The sequence below is a fragment of the Haliotis cracherodii genome, unplaced genomic scaffold (genome assembly GCF_022045235.1).
Source record: "Haliotis cracherodii isolate W230 unplaced genomic scaffold, xgHalCrac1.p SCAF_6, whole genome shotgun sequence".
NCBI lineage: Eukaryota > Metazoa > Mollusca > Gastropoda > Lepetellida > Haliotidae > Haliotis > Haliotis cracherodii.
In genome coordinates, this window is record NW_027266319.1 from 68,545,903 (window position 1) to 68,568,311 (window position 22,409).

The 22,409-nt window shown below is 38.7% G+C and overlaps 1 protein-coding gene across 3 annotated transcripts in view; it reads left to right on the forward strand.

The window, feature by feature from the left end:
• Positions 1-22,409, forward strand: part of LOC139445999 (WASH complex subunit homolog 1-like) — a 136,144-nt gene that overhangs the window by 34,160 nt on the left and 79,575 nt on the right. For all 3 annotated transcript variants that reach the window (XM_071227266.1, XM_071227268.1, XM_071227265.1), the window contains one exon: positions 659-873. In XM_071227266.1, the coding sequence (XP_071083367.1) occupies positions 659-873 (215 nt within the window). The remainder of the gene's footprint in view (positions 1-658; positions 874-22,409) is intronic.

The following is a 22,409-nucleotide window of genomic DNA, read 5'->3' on the forward strand; positions in this document are numbered from 1 at the left end:
CTTATTTGACACAGAAAGCTTAACAGTGTTAGACTGAGCCAACTTCACATTGAAGCATAGGGGTGACATGATTTAATTAGCAGTCATTGAACTATGAAATAAGTTTTCTAAGCAGTTGTCATAGTGAGAAATAGTCATGTGGGAGGACACCAACTCATTCAGTCCCTTTGATAGGTATTCATAAATACATGCAATGATATGGTCGGAACTGTACAGTGGACTCTGCTATTAGAAGACAGTGTATATATATATATATATATATATATATATATATATATATATATATATATATATATAGACTATGGCAAGGGTTTTGACGATTGCGTTTATTACTGTGCTCGTGGAGGAAATCTCTAACTTAAACTTACTTCCCATTTAATTTGCCTTAAAACTTTATTTCTTTTTTCGGATTCAAAAGGGTCCAGTCATTATTCTTTGCAAACAGAAAAAAAATCAGATCCACAGACGATGTACAATCTTGAATGGCCTTTAATGATTTGGGGTATGTTCGCCATGACAAACCCTAAAGGGCCTGCTTATTTTCACCTGATAAACACTTGCCTGTGGTTACATCCCCTCCCAACAATCTGGTTTGTACCCTGTTTCTGCTGGTATCACTCGGAATGTCCTTGACCTCTACAATAAACATATATTTCAGGTGTCAAGTGGTATCTGATCATTGCATCCAGTCCTAAACCTGCAGACTTGTTCGATATCAGTGAAGGTGATATTGAGAAGCTTCAGGACCTGCAGACGAGAGTTGTGATCAACGGAGGAAGACTTGTCACAAAATCTGAACTCTATCATGGTTTCAACTCTACAGAACTGCGGGAACTGGCTAAGGACATTTGTATGAATTACAAGAATGTTCGGGTAAGTGTCGTTAACTATCTTTGTCATGTTAGCTGTCTCCAATCAAATATATATTTACCATTCCGGTTTCCATCAAACCAAATTTCACAAAATCTAGGGGATGTTTCATATGTTATGCGTTATAATAGTGAGGTAGTGAGTGAGTGAGTTGGGTTTAACGCCACTTTTAACAGTATTTAAGTTATATCGCGGCGTGTCAGCTTAATGTGGGGAGAAAAGCCCGAAGTGATACAGGTCTCAGACGTTAACCACTTCGGTGAAACCCACGAGCAAGGGCGTGGTACTGACAAAACTAGAAACATAATTGGGGCGAACACACAATCATAACTCTGCACAGCGAATCGCGACGTCTTAGACGACAGGGCCACCCGTGCCCCCACTAGTTATAGTAATGAAATACATATCAACTATAGGTGGCGTACTTGTGATAGAAATAAACAGAACGTGCGTTTGTGCAATAGGTCTTGAAACTCGTTTTTAAAGGGAGGTCATTAAATATGTATCATTTGTATAGTAAGCGACTCGTTACTGACACTCAGGAATCGAAGCAAAAGTCAATGATTTTCTGAGGAAAATGGCTTATATGCAGATGGTGGGGTTGACGAGAGAAAACACAATACCATTACCAAACAGGCTGAAAAAAGGAAAATGTCTTTAAAAAAAACGGACATGATGTGACAATATGGCAGTGATTGTGACATATTTGTACTGTCTGTCGTAAATACCCTCAAATATAAGATCCAATGTCAGGACTTATGCCTGAGTTCGGAAAGGAAACCTCAATATTTGGGAGCATAAGTACGAATAAACCTCAGTCAGCATAATGTGCAAAACCAACCTAAAAAAGTTCATAAACAAAACAGAGATTTATGACAAATTTTCAAATAAGCCAAACAAATGATATGTTTATATTTTTTTCCTCACTGTTTAATTAAAAAAATTGTAACAATAACTGGGAACATACAATTTTATCAAATTTAAAAGGGCAAGTGTAAATTACAGGATGAATACGAAATAATATCTACTTGCTTGGATTCTTTTCCCGACTGGAAAAAGGTTGGATTTGGCACAAACACGTGCACGATCTTTCGAAATCTGACTGCATTTTGTAATGTTATGAAAAGTTAAATGAGTCAGGCAGACACTAATCTACTTTTCCTGAGGTCAATTACTCTAGCATGCATCACCTATGGATTGCTACAAAGATGATTACTGACAATATTATTTTTATGCTTAAAATAACCTTTAATGTGTTTGAATTTTACCAATATTGTATTTAAGTTACTGTCTGAAAACCAACTTTCAGTAGAAACTATAATATTACCTGTTGTCACAATCTGATAGCAGATATGCCAACCATTACACTTTTGGCGTTATAATTACTCTTTTGAAGCTATTACGCTTATCCTCCCCAAATTACGATTTTTTTACATTCTTTTTCACAAATTATTACATGAATAAAACAATATGGAGGGCGCACTGTTAATGCACCGATCACGTGAAGCATTGTACAGGGAGCTAATTGCATGTACATCAATATTCCTTCATATTTCTTCTTCCATGTGGTCTTTCCGCAATGCATAGATAATATTTCATGTGTTGGGTGAAATTATCTCCTTTTGCCTCGTCACGAGATGAGGAAAACATAATATTTCACGAGACACATAGAACATCCTATTTATTATATACTTTTTGTGTAGGTCTTTACTGGAAAATTAACATATTTCATATAGCTAGAATATTGCCGAGTGCGGTTTTAAACACCAAACAAACAAACAAACAAACAAAATCATTACAAATGTAAAACCTTGGAACGTACATTCTCCCTAGCAAACTCACACGGACGTTCACCACCCCTTGTGGTTGCGACTAAAATTGAAGTTTCATGTTTGCAAAATCTTAAAAAATGTAAACAAAGGTAACACCAAATGTTTGGGGTCACGAAAATTCTGGATCATACATATATATATGATTATATACAAAATTAACTTAAACAAAAAATATTCTTGAAAACTATGAGACCGATGTTGGAAGCTAAAGAATACACGCTGGTCAAGTTACAAAAATGTCACTTTGCGAAACGAACACTCTCGATTGAGAAACTTACAGTTTATAGCGAAACATTTTCAAGAGAATAACAAACTGCATTTGATATTAACTCAATAAATGACCGTCTGTCATTATGTTGCCTTGTGAAACAAAAGGATAACGAAGTCAGCAGTTTTGGGGGTGAATTGCGTGTGTGTTTGTACGCAAATTGACTTCGGAGATCACTTGTGAGAGAGTGAGAGGCTGTAATAAATACTGCTGGCAGAAAATGTCAGAAGAAACAAACTACAGAAAACTAGCTTATGCGCATAATTTGTTGATAGGCAATTCATTGATACTACAACGATGTCAATTTCTTCGTTATACCACACGTAAAATATTTGGGTTTTTTGGAGTGGTATTTGGCCATAACAATCTGCATATGATTTTTTAAGGTGATGTCGGCAGGGTCATTTAGTAACTGCCTAACCATATTGCGGCTCCTGGCAATAGCTGTTGATAATGGCGGCCGTAATAGCCGAAATGCCAATTGTCAAAAAGTTGCTGATAGTTACCTCGCTCAACAATGTCAAGGGAAATGCTTTTATTACTGGTAGGCGCATGTTTCAATGGTTCCTTTCTGAAACATACACTACTGCCTAGAAGTTCATTCCCCTTGATACGCGTTGAACACGGGTGTGCACCCCGTTCGTCACTCGTGTGCAACGCATGACACACTCATTACAGGGGGAACAAACTTTTGACCAAAGGAGGCCCCATGTTAAGCTGAACTTGGAGGTAGTAACAAGGAGAGAATGTTTTTATTTCCTGACGAAAAATGTTGATAAATATGTTGTTATATGTACTTGCTTATGTCTCATTTTTAAATGTGATTTTGTTGGAAAATATAAGTACTGTTGTGGTTTCTACTTGATGTGTTGCGATGGCGTTAATACATGATCCTGTTAATTATTATTGCTATTCAAATGTTTTTTTTGTGATTTGACATTAAATGTCTGTGGTATGTCTTTCAGTGATCATGTTAATGAGGTTTGGCGGAGCATTGTTTTTATTGGACCCTAATTACTTTGTGATTGTTGGGTCTCTTTGTCTAAGCTCCATAGCCGTGACGCTGGAAAAGGGCAGCATTTAATTAATGAGAGTAGGTTATAATATCATGGAGGCTACACTTTGGGGAGAGAGTTCTACTAATTACCGTACCACAGGAAGAGACCTGTAGACGTGAGTGCAGTGTTGTGTATAAGATGGCCATTGCATAATGACCTCCAGGAGAGGTAAACATTGAGCTAAAGCGGTGTTGTTTTCACGGGCTTGTTGATTTAATTACCAGCGCTACTGGTCAATATATCTTCTACTTAGATACATCATTTTGTCATTTACAATATATATTTTTTCAACGTACATTTGAATTGTGGTGACATGTGGTTACATGTAAATATAAAACGTCTCATATAAACCATGAAGTCAGTACGATAGTAAATAATAATATTCAAATCACATTAAAATACAATGATGACAAGATATATATGTAATCCTAAAGCCTGTGTTCCACATCGGGATCCAGGAGGAAAAGTGATTAAACAAAGGGAAGAAGCTTGCCCTCCCTTACATAGATGTAGAGACATCAAATGAATATGACTGTATATGTAAATGTTACGATACTGTACCTATCTTCACGAATATTAAAAAAATGGCCAACCCCAACTGCCCCGTCAACGAAATACAGTGTTTCGTGTGGCTTTTAAGCACTTCCAATGTCACTGACTTCAATGAACAACACAGTATTCAGGGGAAGTAACTCTGATTTTACGTGCAGAACATTGCGTATGATATGAGCATGATATTGAGTGAAGCGCCCTACAATATTCAGTTACGGCCCAGTGATGACTCATTCACGTAACATCCTCCCTGTTTTAAACTAATGACACAATAAAACAATAGCAAGCAGCCCAAATGACCATTTAAATGAAACTACTAAATAGTCAACTTTTGACAATGGACAAGATAACTAAATTCACACACACACATTCTAATCAAGCTCGTTTGAACAATCTGACAAGTAGCAATATTGATTACAAATTCGGTTTGGCAACAGGTTTCACGACTCTACCTGATCTTGTTGTGTATTGCTTATTGTTATTCGACACTGGACTGACTGGATGGGCTGATACTTTAGGAGAGTTAATGTCATTTTGCACACACTTGTCACTTTCAACATTAACATTATCAGCAACTCTAAAGTATGGCATATTACACTGATTGAGAGTTTGTGCACATCTTGTCTTTCTGAGCTGTTGACGATTTCTCTGATACGTTGTTCCGTCTCCACCAGTGACTTGATGTGTTCTGGAACCAAGTTGTTTGGTAACCACAGCTGGTTTCCACTCTTTCGTCATATTGTTGACTGGCTGCATTCGAACTTGTTCACCCTTTGAGAGTTATTTGAGACTTTTACAAAAATCATTTCTTGAAAAAGCCATATTCTGTTTCCGAGTGTCGATGAGCTTTTTCTGACAGTTAGGAATTGCAAGTCTAGATTTGACTGTTGGCAACATTGTTCTGGTACGCCTGTTTAACAGTCTCTGAGCTGGACTTGTGTCGAGTCCTACAGTTGGAGTATTGCGGGGGTTGAGAAGTCCCATGTATGGATCTTCACTTGCTGCTTTGCATTTCTTCATGAGATTCGTAGCAGATTTTACAGCTGCTTCAGCTGCACCATTTGATTTACTGTTCCCAGGGCTTGACTTGTCATGTTGAAATCCCCATTGTTCAGAGAATTGTTTGAACTTGTCAGACGTGAATTGAGGACCAGCATCTGATATGATCTTCTCCGGACATCCATGTCTGGCAAAATGATGTTTAAGTTTAGTGATGACTGCTTCGGATGTTGTGTTTTCACCAAGATAATCCACTTCAAAGAAATAACTGTAACAATCAACAGTTACCATGTAGTTGCGACCTTGAAGTTAGAATACATCACAACCAACCGTCTCAAACGGTCGTTCTGGTGTTTCTCTCATGTGCAGTGCTTCCTGAGGTTGTTTACTGCTGTAGGTAGCACACACATCACACGATTCCACATATTGTCTGATGTCACTAGACATGTGTGGCCAGTAGATTAGAAGTCTTGCTCTCCTTAGACAGGAGTTCACACCGAGATGTCCTGCATGAACTTTCTGCTTCATTTCTTAACGTGATGTAGGAATGACAACCCGTTCACCTCGCGTGATGAGACTATCTTGAACTGTGAGCTCATCACGGAGAGGAAAGTAAGGTACAACTGTAGGTGGTAAGGCAATTTTGTCGTTTGGCCATCCTTTCATTATGGTATCCATGAGTTGTACTAGAGTTGTATCCTTTTGTGTTGCACACCTGATGTGATCCAGGTGTGTGTGCTTGATGTCACAGAAAGACACGTTGTTGACTTCCGTTGTTTCTGTTTGTGGAGGTTGGCCTTTTGGCGCACGTGAAAGAGCATGAGCGAATGGAATGTCCTTCCCTGGTTTGTATACCAGCATGATGTTGTATTTCTGAGTTCGCAGAATTAGTGACTGCAACCTCGATGGAGCCTTTGACAATGGTTTACTAATGATAGATACCAAAGGCTTGTGGTCAGTTACTGCAAAGACAGGGCGGCCATAGGTATAATAGTGAAATTTCTCGAGTCCAAAGACTGTAGCAAGTAGCTACTTTTCTATCTGCGCATATCTGGTTTCTGCGTCAGATAGTGATCAGCTCGCAAAGGCTATAGGTTTACCTTTCTGGAATATCACTGAGCCCAGTCCATTTTCACTAGCCTCATTTTCCTTTTGATCATAGTATGCAAGTGGTGCATAAGTGATCATGTTCTTCACATTGTTGAAGGCTGTTTGTTGTGCTTGACTCCACACCCATGGTTCTCCTTTCTTTGTGTGGTTCATGAGACGTGTTGTTTCCTCAGTTAGGTTAGGCATGAGTTTATCAAGATAGTTGCTCATACCCAAGAAGCGACGTAATTCTTGAACATTGTGAGATTCAGGAATTCAGTGATGGCTTTCCCCTTCTCTGGATCCTTCTGGAGACCTTCACCTTTTATTTGATGTCCTATCTCTTGTCGAGCTTGATATCCATTGTGTCTTTGTTAAGACGAATTCCTTTTTCAAGACATATGTCAAGTAGGCTGTTCAGAGCACTATCATGTCTCTTGTTGTCTTGACCATGGACCAGTATGTCGTCTGCCATACATTCAGTGCCGTTCAAGCCTTGTAGGTTTTCCAGGAGCTTCTTCTGGAAAATTTCTGATGAAACTGATAGACCGAATGGAAGTCGAAGCCAACGGTATCTACCAAAACATGTCTGGAACGTAGTGATTAAGGTAGAATCATGGTCTTACTCAACATGCCAATACCCTGAAGCTAAGTCAATTTTGGAGAACACTCGAGATGAACTTAACTCATGAAGCTTGTCTTCTAATATTGGAAGCATGAAATGTTCTCTTCTGAGAGCTTTGTTGAGCTGCTACATTTACCACATTTCTTTCCCCATGCTGGACATACACCTTTCTTCATTTCATGAGAAGTCCCTCAGAATCTACATTCAGCTACTTTAGCTTTAGTATGTTTAGAGTGTTCATATGTTTTTGGTGACTGTTTTGTCTTCATCTTATTTTTAACTGGTTTCTTCTTCTGGTAACGAACGAAATTTACTGCTTCATCTTCAGGTTTGTACACATCAAACTGTGTTCTTGCGGTTTCTGCAACTTTACAAATGTCAATGCATTTTTTGATGGTAAGATTTCTTTCCCTTAGAAGCAATTGTTGTGTTGATTTTTCTCTAATCCCAATAATTATTCTGTCTCTCAGAATAGAAGTTACACATGTCTGGCAGTAATTGCAGGTTTTGATTTGTGACCTCAAATTAGCATGGCAAGTTTCAAAACTATCCCTTCTTTCTGAATGATATTGTTGAATATATAACGTTCATATGTCTCATTGATATCTCCAATAATGAATTCATCAAAATTGTTAGTAATTTGTTTCATAGTTCAGGTACTGTCTGGTGTTTCAAACTCAAACCCATTGTATGCACGTATTGCTTCATCCCCTAAACAGTTGAGCAGTGATGCAACCTGGTAGTCTGCATTGAATGATGAAATATTTACTTGTTAGCAGTCATTAACAAAAAAAGAAAAACACAATAAAACAAAAGTCTTTACGGCCATTTGTCATGCTACGCTTTTCAAATGTGCAACGTGAGCGTGCCATCGGCATGTTGCAGACGGGAACGTCCGTAGCCGAAGTCGCAAGGACGATGGGTTGTAGTCGACGGACTGTTTATGATTTACAGACGCGTCTACAGCAAACGGGTACCACCGCTGATCGCCCTCGGCCAGGTCGACCACGTGTGACGTCACATGCAGCGGATCCTCAGATCAACCAGAAATGAACTACTCAATTACACAGACGTCAATGTCAATTGTGGGCACAGCGACACTTACGATGGACTCAGAGGAATTGGAATCAAGTCGTCTTCAGTGATGAATCCCGATTTAATCTTTGATTTCCTGATGATAGGGCGAGGGTGTGGAGGCGCCGTCATGAACGTTACGCCCAGGGTTGCATACAGGAAGTTGACAGATTTCGAGGCGGAAGTGTCATGGTGTGGGGTGCTTTCTGTGGCAATGCACGTTCCAGGCTTCTTGTCATCCGTGGAAACCTCAACGCTGCTGCTTACCGTGACCAGGTACTGGCACCAGAACTTCTGCCTTTTATAGCAGCACATGGACCCGATTGGATCTTCCAACACGACAATGCCAGACCCCACACAGCAATTTTGACAAGGAATTTCCTTTAGGATGCGGGAGTCAACGTCATGGACTGGTCGTTAAGGTCTCCAGACCTCAATCCCATCGAACACTTCTGGGATGCTCTTGGCAGAAGTCTGCGCACTCTCCAGTACCAACCACAGGATTTGCAAGATCTTGGCACAATTTTGGGGCAACAATGGCGTCGTCTTCCCAATCATGTGTTCACAAGCATCACAAGGTCCATGTGGAGGCGTTGTGTGGCAGTTGTCAACGCACATGGTGGCCATACACGTTACTGAACTTGTGTGCCATCACATTCTCGTGCTTGGGACTTATGATTTAACTGTTGATGTTATTACCGAATACCGTGCTTGGAACAAATTATGGTTACCACCGTTAATTAAAATCCTTTTTTGGACATTAATGATTACAAATTACCTTCTCTGATAAATCTGTCCGTTGTATATCATATATGGGATTACTTTTTAAAATGTGAAGTTTTTAATTTGACTCAGTATACATTATCTGCCGTAGAAAAATTCTTTCTGAAGCCTGCTTGCGCTGATGTTATAAGATCGTTTTCTTCTAAAAAGAGCTTCAATCGGTCATTTAGAATACTTGTAAACAACTTACCAAAGCAACTCAGCAATGTTATTGGTCTATACGGATTTGTGTCAGATGGATCACGTTTCTGTTTGTAAATTGGTTTTATTATTCCTCTTAACGATGATTCAGGGATAATACCAGAGGCGAGTACCAGATTAAAGAAATTAGTATATAAAGGGGATAATAAATCGACACTGTCAATGATATAGTCGTTTTCTACGTTATCTAGACTTGCTGCTTTGTTCCGTTGAAATGGCTTTGCTGCCTTTATAATTTCATCGGTATTGATATCATCATTCAAAATATTGCAGTCACTTACATTCGTGTCTAAAATATACTCTTCAAAAAAAGAAACTTGACACTGACTTTCAAAATGTAATATAATGCGATTGTTTCACAATAGGACACAGAAACCATAATTGAAACACTGTTTGAAGATCAGTGTACACAATGTTCAAAACATTAATCGTGTCACCTAGACAGAGACCCGTACACGATACAGTTAATGTCACAGGGGTAGTCACGGAAGTGTTTGGGGCGGTGGATTCCTTCTACGAACGCGTCGATCCAACTCGTCCCACAGATGCTCAATCGGGGACAAATCTGGTGACCGGGCTGGCCAAGGTAATGTCTGGATGTTGTTGTGCTGTAAGAAGTCCTGAGAAACATGTGCAATATGCGGTCGATCGTTGTCCTGCTGGAACTGTCCGCCATCAACGTTGACGTGAGGAAGAACGTAAGGCTGTAGGATCAAGTCTCTGTAACGCACACCTGTCAATGCATCTGCCACATGCACGAGAGGCGTCCTACCACCGTGATGAATTCCGGCCCATACCATGACACTCCCGCCGCCAAATGGGACAACCTGCTGCGGACAGTTGAGGGTGTAACGTTCACCCCGACGTCTGTAGACACGTGCGCGCCCATCAGCACGTGTAAGTAGGAAACGGGACTCGTCAGTAAACAGTACATTTTTCCACCTTGCATGTGCCTATCTAACCCTCTGTTGGCACCAAAGCAGACGGTCCGCCAGATGACATGGGGTCAATACATGACGTCAAACAGGTCTTCGTGCAAAAAGTCCACTCAGTCTGTTGCGTACCGTTTGATCTGATATTCTGCATACCCCAGGGATCTGTGTGGTTGTAGACGTGGTTGTGGTAGTGCGGTCTCGGAGGTGTCGCAGCCGGATGTATCGATCTTGTGCTTGGGTTGTCACCCTTGGTCTTCCTGACCTTGGTTTGTCGTCAACTCTGTTGGTGTTGTTGTATCGGGTCCATGGAGATTGTCTGTGTGGATACGCCAAAGTGCCTGGCCACTTCTTGCTGAGTTGCTCCAGCTTGTAATCTCCCAATGGCGTTGTTCCGCTGAGCTGCATTCAGTCTTGGCATTCTGTCACCGCCTCTACTGCCGTTATAAGGACTGTATGAACAGCCGTTGATGTGGATTTTTACACCCATTCAGCAGGGGGGCCTGCATGCCTAAATGCAGGATCCTGTGCTGCACGATTTTTACAGGCGGTTGCGTTTGGATGAAGCTGTAAAATTGATCCCCAAACGCTACGTTTATGTGCTTTGCATGTGTTTTCGCGAATTATAGACACATCATCTTTCTGTTTTACTTATTTGGTTCTCATTTAATGTAATTATTTTAGATATTTGACAAAAAGTGGTTTTACATCTTATGTCAAGTTTCTTTTTTTGAAGAGTATATATTCATTAATGTCATATTCGTCTTGTTTAGGGTTCTGGATTTTTTTTGAAAAATTCAAAGAAGCTAGCAATATCCGGTATATTTTTCTTTCCTGTTGTTTATTTAATATTTTCCAAAATTCTTTTCGCGATTGTTTGATTTTTTTGCGAAAAGCTTCGGTCAGATGGTTATTATAATTTCGTATATGTTTGTCCATGCATTGTTTATAAGCTTTCGAATGCAGTCGGTAAACACTTTTATTTCTGACTGTATTATGTTCCTAAAACGATGTTTGGCTTTGTTAAACATTTTTCTTGCCTTTTTGCATTCATTTCCGAACCATGGTTGATCAGTTTTACTACCGTACATGGCTTCACCACTACAGCTTCTTACACCAAATGCCGCACGTGCAGCGTCAGTTAGCACGTGCGCTATGCTGTCTCTGAGATTGTTTACGGAAAGTGGGTCACATTGTTGGATACGCGCTGCGTGGGATAGCTTGGTGAGTTTATTTATTTGTTCAACATTTATGTTTTGGAGGAATAAGTCAGTTTTGTTGCTGTCATAACATTTTGGTTTATACAATACCTTATGTATGTTATTCGGTTGAGGGGGTTTTCTAATTTAGGTTTTGACACAGTTAGAGAGAATGTGAGTGGACAATGTACATCCGAGAAAAAGGGAGAGAACTCCTGTATATCAAATGTTATAAAAAGGGGTAGGCACATTGGAGAAGCAATGACATAATCTATTACAGTTTTGTCCATACATGTTGTTTTTACAATAAGTCTATCCATACCCAGTCGTCCATTTCCTATAAATATATTCAGATTTTTACAAATATCAATCAGTTTATTCCCGAAGTTATTCATCTTAAATCTATCCTGTGTGCCCATCACCCTTGGAAAATTCATGTCATCCAGTATAGATTCATTAATTATATATTCATTAATTATATATTTATCAAAAACATTAAAATCACCCAAATCACTTGTTCTTGCATTAAATCGCCGATGATTGTAACATAATCACTATTTGAGAATACCACAAGTATCGATTTTTCTATTTCAAGGGACGTATCAGCAGTAACATAATTTGACCCCTGCCTTGCCTAAGTAAAAATCTTGGTCCAAGTTAAATAATTTTCTGCAAATGTTAATCCATTGAATATGCTCACATTTTACCTCAGTAGGAGTGATATAGTTTACACATTTATTTCTCAATTGCTATACCTAATCCCCCTGATTTTCTCAGGGCCCCTGATCTATTTGGGAGAAATAGAGTATATCCGACAATAGACTGATCCAGTCCCGACCGATAAGCCCTGCCCACTAGCTGCCGTCCTCGTTTTAGGCGGGAGACAACCGACATATTTTGACCCCTCGGGCGGGATGTAGGCATTGCCTAAGTAAAAATCTTGGTCCAAGTTAAATAATTTTCTGCATATTATAATCCATTGAATATGCTCACATTTTACCTCAGTAGGAGTGATATAGTTTACATATTTATTTCCAGTTGCTATACCTAATCCCCCAGATTTTCTCAGGGCCCCTGATCTATTTTGGAGAAAGAGAGTATATTCGACAATAAACCTATCCAGTCCCGACCGATAAGCCCCGCCCACAAGCTGCCGTCCTCGTTTTATCTACGGAGAGTTATACATGATCTGTTTGGGGTTCTATTTAGTTGTCAAATTGCATATAGAGGGTGAGAATGAGTCATACGTCCGATGTAATGGTGTATCTGTCGATGAGAAAGTCACCATGGCTGAAAGTTAGAAGCGTGCACCACTTCGAAGCACTCATGTCAGGCAGAGCATACTATATTGTCCATTTACAGCATGTCAATAATATATTATTCATCCAAGGGCTGAGTAACTAAATTTTGTGCCTTACTTTACATCGTGATTTAAGTGTATGGACAGTACTGGAAACCGTAAACACAAGCACGAGTTACAAATCATGTGGATATCTATAAATAGATTGTCAACAGTTACATTGCCCACGTATTTTTGTCTGGTGCTCCAAGTAAAACCAATATAACCCGAAAGGCATAGAGTTAGTGGGTCTTTTTAATGGATCAACATTTAAGAATAGTTGATAAAATCAAAGCAGTACAGTATTTCCCCTCACTGCTACATTTGTTTTTATTATATAATAAATGAATAATAACATATAGATCTATTTTATTCTGGCATGGGGTCGGGCATGTCACCAGGGATAAATCTAGACCTGCTCACAGGCTGATATTCAGCTCCAAATCTGCATCAGATGTCGGTAAACTGTCCCTCTTCCAAAGTTTTAACATATCTATCCCATCCTAAAATAATGCAGAATGTAAGGAAATTATATTTTTAGTTTTTTCTCCAATTTGTTTGCCAAGGGCACTTAGTTTCCAGAATATTGGACTTAAAAAACTGCCAGTATTTAGGTTCATGGATGTGAGAACAGTTGAAAACATTGTGAGGATCCAAGATAAAATGAGCACCTGTAACTGCCTTGGTTATGGCAGATCAATCGGATCCATGTTCCAGAAAAGGGAAACCTGCCATGGTAAAAGTACCTGAATACAGGGTATGCAGTACTTCCCAAGAATTAACTTGCATTGATAAAATTTACAACACAAATTAAAACACATATGTGATCTTTTATTAAACAGACTTGTCAAGAATCCAAGAATTATTACTGTTACAACTAAACGTGTAAATTAAGTACAACAAATATCTCATTAGGAAGAGAATTTGTGGATGTCAACTTCTTAATTATGAGGAACACCACCATCCTTAAATTCTCTTTCTTTATGTGTATCACTTCTCAATGCCATCCACAGATTTAAATATGTCATAAGTTCCAAGCTTTAATCAACAAAATTACCTGCTGACATCATGACTGTTACTTAAAAAGAAGAAATATTTCTTTTATTGCTCCAGAAACCAGATGCAAATAGGACATAACACTAAATAATATATATTTCATTTTTAAAATCACATGTGAAGTAACAAGTATTACATTTGCATGAAACAACATACATATAAATGCAAATATCAAGTTGCTGGACACCTGGAGTTCATTAGATATTTAAACATATATCCCAAGTATGCTTCGCAAATACTGGTGTGAACATGACTTTTCCTTAAATAAATAAAATGCACACAAACAGGTATTCAGACCAGTTTTTTTCTAGGATACTCACTGATTGTCATCTATAATGTCATCTAAAGTTGTTCTAAAATTTGGTAAAGTCATATCAAAAGATAAAAAAACCCACTTGAAATTGTCCTGAAGCCAGCAAAATCACTGTGAAGTAAACATAAGGCCCATTCTCAACATAATCATAACCAAAACTAAATTATCAAATATTGACAATCCCCTCAAATCAAGGTAAAGAATTAAAATTTGGGTTAAATACATTTCAATATTCACAGTTATAAATCAGAATTGATCAGGCAATCTGGATAATGCCTGATCAAGGAGTGACAAGGAGATACTGCCTTTGTTTTTACAAATTCGTTGTATCTTGAAATAAGTATCATGCGTTATGATACAGGTAATCACTTTCAACACTATCTTTTTTAATAATATATTATTTAAAAAGATTTTAATAATATTATGTCCTATGGAAAGAGCCAACAAGCTAAGTTTTATATCAGGTGGATGTTGTACCATCAAACATTAAGTGTTCATTATTGAAATTAAATCATATTAATCTTACTTTTATACGGCATCAATTAAATAACTCGTTGGATTAGTTATCAATAAATTGATTAGATTATAATTTAGATCATTACTTGACCATATAACTCTGAGTTAATTTAAAAAACTTGCTATTACTTCCAGTAAATTAATTAAAACGACTCGACACTTATAATCGTTTTTAACAGTTATATTGTTTCACTAAAATGTATATCAGTAAGTTTCCAGTACCAGTGAATAACGTATGTTGCAAACAATTCTAAACCAATAATTTTCTTATATCAACTAAGATTTTTTATTTCAATCTGTGAAAATATTTCAGTAATTCACTTCCTTCTTATGAAATGTTCCTCGTCTTTCTAGCCTTGAAGGGATGATTCCATCTCACAAGAATAGGAACAGGTAATTCATTACTGCAAGGGTCTTGTCTCTTCATAGAAACGCTGAAGCATGATTTAATGGGAACTTATATGAATTAAATTGAAAGATTTTGTGGTACGAAAACCATTGACAATGATTATATTTCTGTTTCAAGATTTATTACTGCTAGAGTAATTTGCAATATTATGCTCGCGGGTAATTTAATTGCAATATTAATAGATAGGCTTATTGTGATTTTGAAACTAAATCATATCTAAAAATCTTTAACAAAATATATCATATCTAAGAGAGAGGAATACAATTTCCACTAGATTCTACTTAAATGTAAATAATAGTAGATTCCGTTCTACTCTAACCGAAATCAGATCACTGTCATATTTGTTTACAGTGTGGTACGGCCGTGTCGCCTGTCACATTTCAGCAATATGACCTGCTAACTCAATGATGCCCGATGTTGCCAAAATACATATCAATTCAAAAACGATTTTGTAGTTACAAGCATTATGCTTGTTTATAACATGCGTAAAATCATAACTTGCTACGTGTTGTCATTTACCCGTATTGAGTATGCATATGTGCAAAAGTGCGAAAATTCGTGCAAATTCTCACCTTCGAGCAGACGTGGGTCCCGTGGAAGATGGTGGCGACATTTAACTGATGGTCCATGGACCCCAGCAGGATTTACATCGTCCCTTCAAGTGTTGGCGATTATTGGCAGAGTTAGCCTAACATCTTAAAATGACACATATTCTACGATTAAAAACACGGTAGTTGTAAATTTACCTTGAACTTTCCTACCCTCTCAGGAGGACAATAATTTTACAGTACTTTAACCCCCCTCGAGGATTCAGCCACTAACAATCTCAGTTGCTAATTTGACCTACCAATCATAAAACATCTATACACAATAAAAACAACTCTACTTCCTTTCAACAACCAATGATTAAACGAGAATTGATACTGCTAAAAGATCCTTGATAGATGACGATTTGAAACATTTATCCCTTGTGATGGCAAAATCAATACAGTCAAGCAGGACATGCTTGACTGTGATTCTCTCATCACAAGGGATACAAAATGGAGCATCCTCACCTTTCAAGAGATATTCATGAGTATACCTGCTATGTCCAATACGACATCGTTGTATAATGACCTCTTCAAATCTGGACTGACATCCCAAGTAGGTGTAACCAATAGTTGGTTTATTTCATGTTATTTATTGATACCTACTTGGGTGTCCCACTTCCTTTGCATCAGATAACGAATATAGGATCTAGTCAGTGGCTTTTATCAGTGTATGGGAGCAAAAGTGGTGTCACAGATTTGTTGAGTGCTGCTTTTGCAGCAGCATTGGCCATTGTATTACCAGTGATTCCAACATGGCTTGGTAACCAACAGAAAACGTATTTGCCAGTAGCAAGCTCATTAAACAATTCAACAATTTCCATTAAAAGTGGATGCATGGAAGAGAGTCGGAAAAATTATGAACTGTTTATGTTTAGTTTGGCTGTGGATGTATTTTAGAGCCGTTAAAATATCATTTGCTTCTGCTGTGAAAATAGAACAGTTATCTGGTAATCTGGTTGAGATAGTTCTGGATCCAATGACGGTAGCGCTGGCAACAGCGTCACCATCCTTGGATCCATCTGTAAATATATATTTATGAGTATCATACGTGTTTCGTAATTCATTATATTGCTTTTGAAAAATTAATTGATTTTTGTCGGATTTCTTGAGTTTACTTAATGTTAGGTCTACGTCCGGCTTCACTAACTGCCATGGTGAAGAAGTGAACAGCCGAGTGGGGGCTATGGTTTCAAGATTGATTTGGCCACAGACTCATCTGAGTGTATTCTTATTCCAAGTAGTGGAATAAGAGATGTCTTTTTATTGTAGAGATTTTTGTGAAGAGGATTAAAAACACAGTCATATGCTGGATTGGATTCAGTAGAACACAATTTAGAGATATACTGTAAAGATAATTTAATGCGTCGGTGTTTAATGGCTCATCAGCCTCTACATACAAACTGTGAATAGGTGAAGTTCGGAAGGCTCCAAGTCAAAGCCTAAGGCCTTGGTGATGAATGGTGTCTAATTGTTTTAAATTGCTCTTACAAGCCCCACCATAGATGATGGAGCCGTAATCAAGTTTAGAGCATATAAAAGCTCTGTATACTTGGAGGAGGGTATTCTGATCCCCTCCCCACTTGGAATTAGTGACAACTTTTAACAAATCTAGGGCTTTCAGACATTTATCCTTTAAATATTTTATATGTGGTAAAAAGGTTAAATGATGAACGAAAATTATACCCAAAAATTTCGCTTCTTTTACAACTTTAATGGGGGTGTTATTTAATATCAGTTCTGCGTCTTTGTGAGGTTTATATTTTCTGCATGAATAAATACAGTTAGTTTTAGATTTGGAAAATTTAAAGCCATGTTCTAGACACAATTTTTTATTTTATTTAAACACAAATGCATTTGCCTCTCAATCATATGCATGTTCTTACCACGGCAAGAAACATTTAAGTCATCCACAAACAACGATCCATCAAGTGAATCAGTTAAAACCTTTGCTAAACTGTTGATTATATTAAGCTAAACAAAGTGACAGACAAAATACTGCCTTGTGATCCTGATTAAAATGATCAGACAGGGTTAAACCCACACGGACTCGAAATTGCCTGTCAGTTAAAAACTTGGATATAAATTGAGGCAAACGGTCTCGCAAAACAAAATCATGTCAATCTTTTAAAATATCATACTTCCATGTAGTGTCATATGCTTTTTCTGGATCGAAAAAGATAGACACTGCATGCTGTTCGTTTATAATGGCATTCTTAACGAATGACTCCAATCGAACTAAATGGTCAATGGTACTGCAATTTTTACGAAATCAACTTTGAATATTTGTGATTAAGTTATTGGATTCTAAGTACCAAGTTAATGTATTATTGACCATGCGTTTCATGGTTTTGCAAACGCAGCTAGTCTATGAAATGGGTCTATAATTGGAAGGATCAGTGTGATCACGTCCAGGTTTAGGAATGGGAACAATGATAGCTTCACGCCATGAAGGAGGAAATTCTCCTGATGTCCAGATTTTATCAAATATAATCAAAAGGGTTTCTAAACAGGATTGCAATAAATGTTTTAAGAGCTGATAATTATATTATCAGATCCTGCAGCAGTGTCATGAGCCTGCCAACGTGCAGCTCATGAATGGAAAAGACTTCATTGTTATCTTCCCCGTTATCTGAATTAAAATGTAAAGGTTTCTTTTAGTATTTCTGAAATTGAGGGACATAATTAGATGAGGAAGAATGGTGAGCCAGAGTTCCACCAAGTTTATTTGCAATATCTGATGTATCAGTAAATAATTGATCCTCATCTTTGAGATGGTGGATGCTTGATTTAGTACCCTTACCTTTTATTTTCTGAATCATGTTCCATACCTTGGACACTGGCGTCCGTGAATTTATCTTGGATATATAATTTTGCCAAGATTGACGTTTGTTTTGTTTGAAAGCGCACTTTACAATTTTAAATTTGTTGAGATTATGTACCGTTGGATGGCTTCGGAAATATTGTTCAGCATTTTTCTGTGCCTTCCTAGCTTGTTTGCAATCATTGTTGAATCATGGTTTACGTATGTGAGGATTTGAGGAGGACTTCAGAATACATTCATCAGCTATTTTTGTTAGTTCACCAGAGAACAGTTGTATAGAGTCGGGAACATCAATAAAAACTTCAGGTTTTAGTTTGTTAAGGCGTAACAGATTTTAAAATGGTAGGAAAATGGTCACTTCCACAGAGGTCATCGTGGACTGACCATTCAAACTCATTAAGTAAATTAGAATCTACAACTGACAAGTCCAGATAAGATTAAATGCCAGTTGCAGGATGAAGATACGTGTGAGAACCATCATTAAAAAGGCATAAATCATTATTTAAGTAAAAATCGTCTAGTAATTTTCCTTCAATGTTGGTGACATTACTAACCCAAAGTGGGTTATGACCATTCAAATCTCCCATGATAACACAAGGCTTAGGGAGTTGGTCATATAGTGCCTGAAGATCAGGCTGTCGGAGAAAGTACATGGATAGTATATGCAAAGAACACAAAGTAAAAACAATATTTAATGTTACGAGTACTGCAACAGCCTGAAGAGGGGTATTGAGAGGAACAGGACTGTGAATGACGCCCTGCCTCACCATAACAGACGACCCTCCTGTTGCTTTATTCCCTGGAGGGGAAAAGCAATGGTAAGAATCATACTGTCGTCAATCAAAATTATCTGTTGGTTTAAGGAACGTTTCTTGTTAGCAAATTGCAGATGGTTTGAAATCCTGAATTAATAACTGAAGATCATTAAAATTGTTCCGAAGTCCTCTGCAAATCCATTGTATTAAGGAGGAGGAGCAACTCATGTAGTTTCAATTGGAGATCGTGAGCGGGTGGAAGATCCTCTATGCTGTAATGACAGCGATGGAGTGACCTCCATGTCTAGAGGTTCAAAGTAGAACCTCTAAGGGATCTATCATTGAAGCAGGCACCTCAATATGCTTAAGGCCCTTTGCTTCTTTTATTTTTTGTCTATTTCTTTCTTTTTTAGTTGAACGAACAATTGTTGTTGGTTTACTACGGCATTCTGGCACAGGTTCAGATTCTGGATCAGTGTCTGGCGGGAGGTCTGCTGGCTGAGACTGAGGGGTACATGATGTATCAGTGTGAGTTTCAGCTGTTGTTTCATCTCAAGTGGGAACAGCATTGTTTGTTGGTCTTTGACCCAGCTAATTGCTGTCTGACATGCACTATTTACCTTTTGGATAGAAGAAGAGACTGAGAAAGAGTATGGTTTCGAAAATGGAGTAGTTAGAGCCTGGTCTGCTACCAATTTCTTGGCATCAGAGAAAGAAATAGTATTGGTGTATTTGACTTTAACATTTTTTTATTCTCGCTCAAATGTTGGACATGACTTGGAATATGACATGTGGTCACCATTGCCGTTTGCATACATGATGGCATTGGTGCAATTGGTGTTGTCGTGTTTACCACTACAGCTGGAGCAAATTGGAGAGGAGGTACAAGACTTTGCTCCATGTCCAAAACGCTGACACTTGAAACAACGGAGGGGAGTTGATATATACCACCCCGAAATATCCAGCTTTGATGTTTGTAAGAAGTTTTGAAAGTGCAAAAGTGAAAAAAACAAGTTTTACTACTCTGTCATTATCTTTTCTGGTGAATTGTTTGACGGATAACACCCCTTGAGATTTCAGTTCCATTGCAATCTCCTCTTCAGACATGTCAGACAGACATTTAGCTCGATCACGAATAATGCCTCTGCATGAATTTAGTGAATTTAGTGTTCTGAGGCAACAGGCATCAATCTCAGTATCTGCAAAATTAGAGACTTTTGTCTCGTGGCACATTTAGTAGAGAACCCGACCGCAAACGAATGGCGTTCTTAACGTCACCACATATACCTTTAACTGCTTTTGAAACAACAAAAGGGTTTATCTTGAGTGGCAAGCCATTAACACCTTCCACAACCAGAAATCGAGGCCATGAATCAACATTTGTAACTGAAGTTTCATCAGAAGGAAAATAAAACTAAATCAACGTGTCTTCTCTTATTTTTGGAACGAGAACCAGTGATTTGTGGGGAATCCATGATGAAAGAAAATCAATTCAACACCCCCGCTCCCCACCCACCATCGAGTGACAACAAGGGCAGTGTCGCAGTGGAAACCGACGACAAACACTAGGGTTACAGGGGTGCTATACTCAAGCAATACCAACACAGGTAGCTAAGAAAGCCAAACAGAATAAAAGTCTGGTTGGTTGGTTCTGCCCTATGCAGTTATCTGAAGGCCATTAGAACCTGGTGGTCAATAAAGCCGGATTGGCCCATGAGCCACCGCCTTTTGGCATAGGACTCTAGGCAAAGAATGTAATGTTCCGTACTGTGTGGAATACACTTAAATACTCAAATTTAGGGCGACCATGCACAGGGCATGGCGTGACCAGCCGATTGATAAAACCGGGCCCATTCTACCACCCGTCTAGGAGAAGTTAGGGTCAAAGTGGTGTCTTGGGCAAAAGGAACACTGTTTCTGGCTCCAGAGCCTTCAACCACCAGAATCCCTTCCTCCAACGACACAGGGACGCAAACCACGGCAAACAGGTTGCACAATTCGGTCGCCTTTTACGACCAGCAATGGGGTGCTGTGCACAAATTCACAAAGTCCATATTGGGGAAGAGCTATAAGCGCTACCCAGCACTCACCACGAGGAGGTTGCTCTTCACGTGTGCCTTTAGTGTTTAAGCGGTTGCCTTCTGTCTGACCTGTCCTTTTGGGGACTCGTGTGTGAGTAGGGTACACTATCTATTGCGTGTTTTAGTGTTTATAACATTTCTTTTTTTGTTTTGATATGATTTCTAATTTCGTATGGTGATATGATTTTATTTTTACCTTTGGCACTCTGTTTATATACTCTTCAGAAAAGAAACTCGACATAGTTGTAAAACCCCTTTTTGACAAATATCTAAAATAATTACATTAAATGAGAACCAAATAAGTAAAACAGAAAGATGATGTGTCAATAATTTGCGAAAACACATGCAAAGCACATAAACGTATCGTTTGGGGATCAAATTCACAACTTCATCCAAACGCAACCGCCTGTAAAAATCGTGCAGCACAGGATCCTGCATTTAGGCATGCAGGCCCCCCTGCTGAATGGGTATAAAAATCCACATCAACGGCTGTTCATACAGTCCTTATAACGGCAGTAGAGGCGGTGATAGAATGCCAAGACTGAATGCAGCTCAGCAGAACAACGCCATTTGGAGATTACAAGCTGAAGCAACTCGGCAAGAAGAGGCCAGGCACTTTGGCGTATCCAGACAGACAATTTCCGAACTGTAGACCCGATTAAAACAACACCAACAGAGTTGACGACAGACCAAGGTCAGGAAGACCAAAGGCGACAACCCAAGCACAAGATCGATACATCCGGCTGCGACACCTCCGAGACCGCACTACCACAGCCACGTCTACAACCACACAGATCCCTGGGGTACGCAGAATATCAGATCAAACGGTACGCAACAGACTGAGGGAAGCTGGACTTTTTGCACGAAGACTTGTTCGACGTCATGTATTGGCCCCACGTCATCTGCGGACCGTCTGCTTTGGTGCCAACAAAGGGTTAGATAGGCACGTGCAAGGTGGAGAAATGTACTGTTTACTGACGAGTCCCGTTTCCTACTCACTGTATCGTGTACGTGTGTCTGTCTAGGTGACACGATTAATGTTTTGAA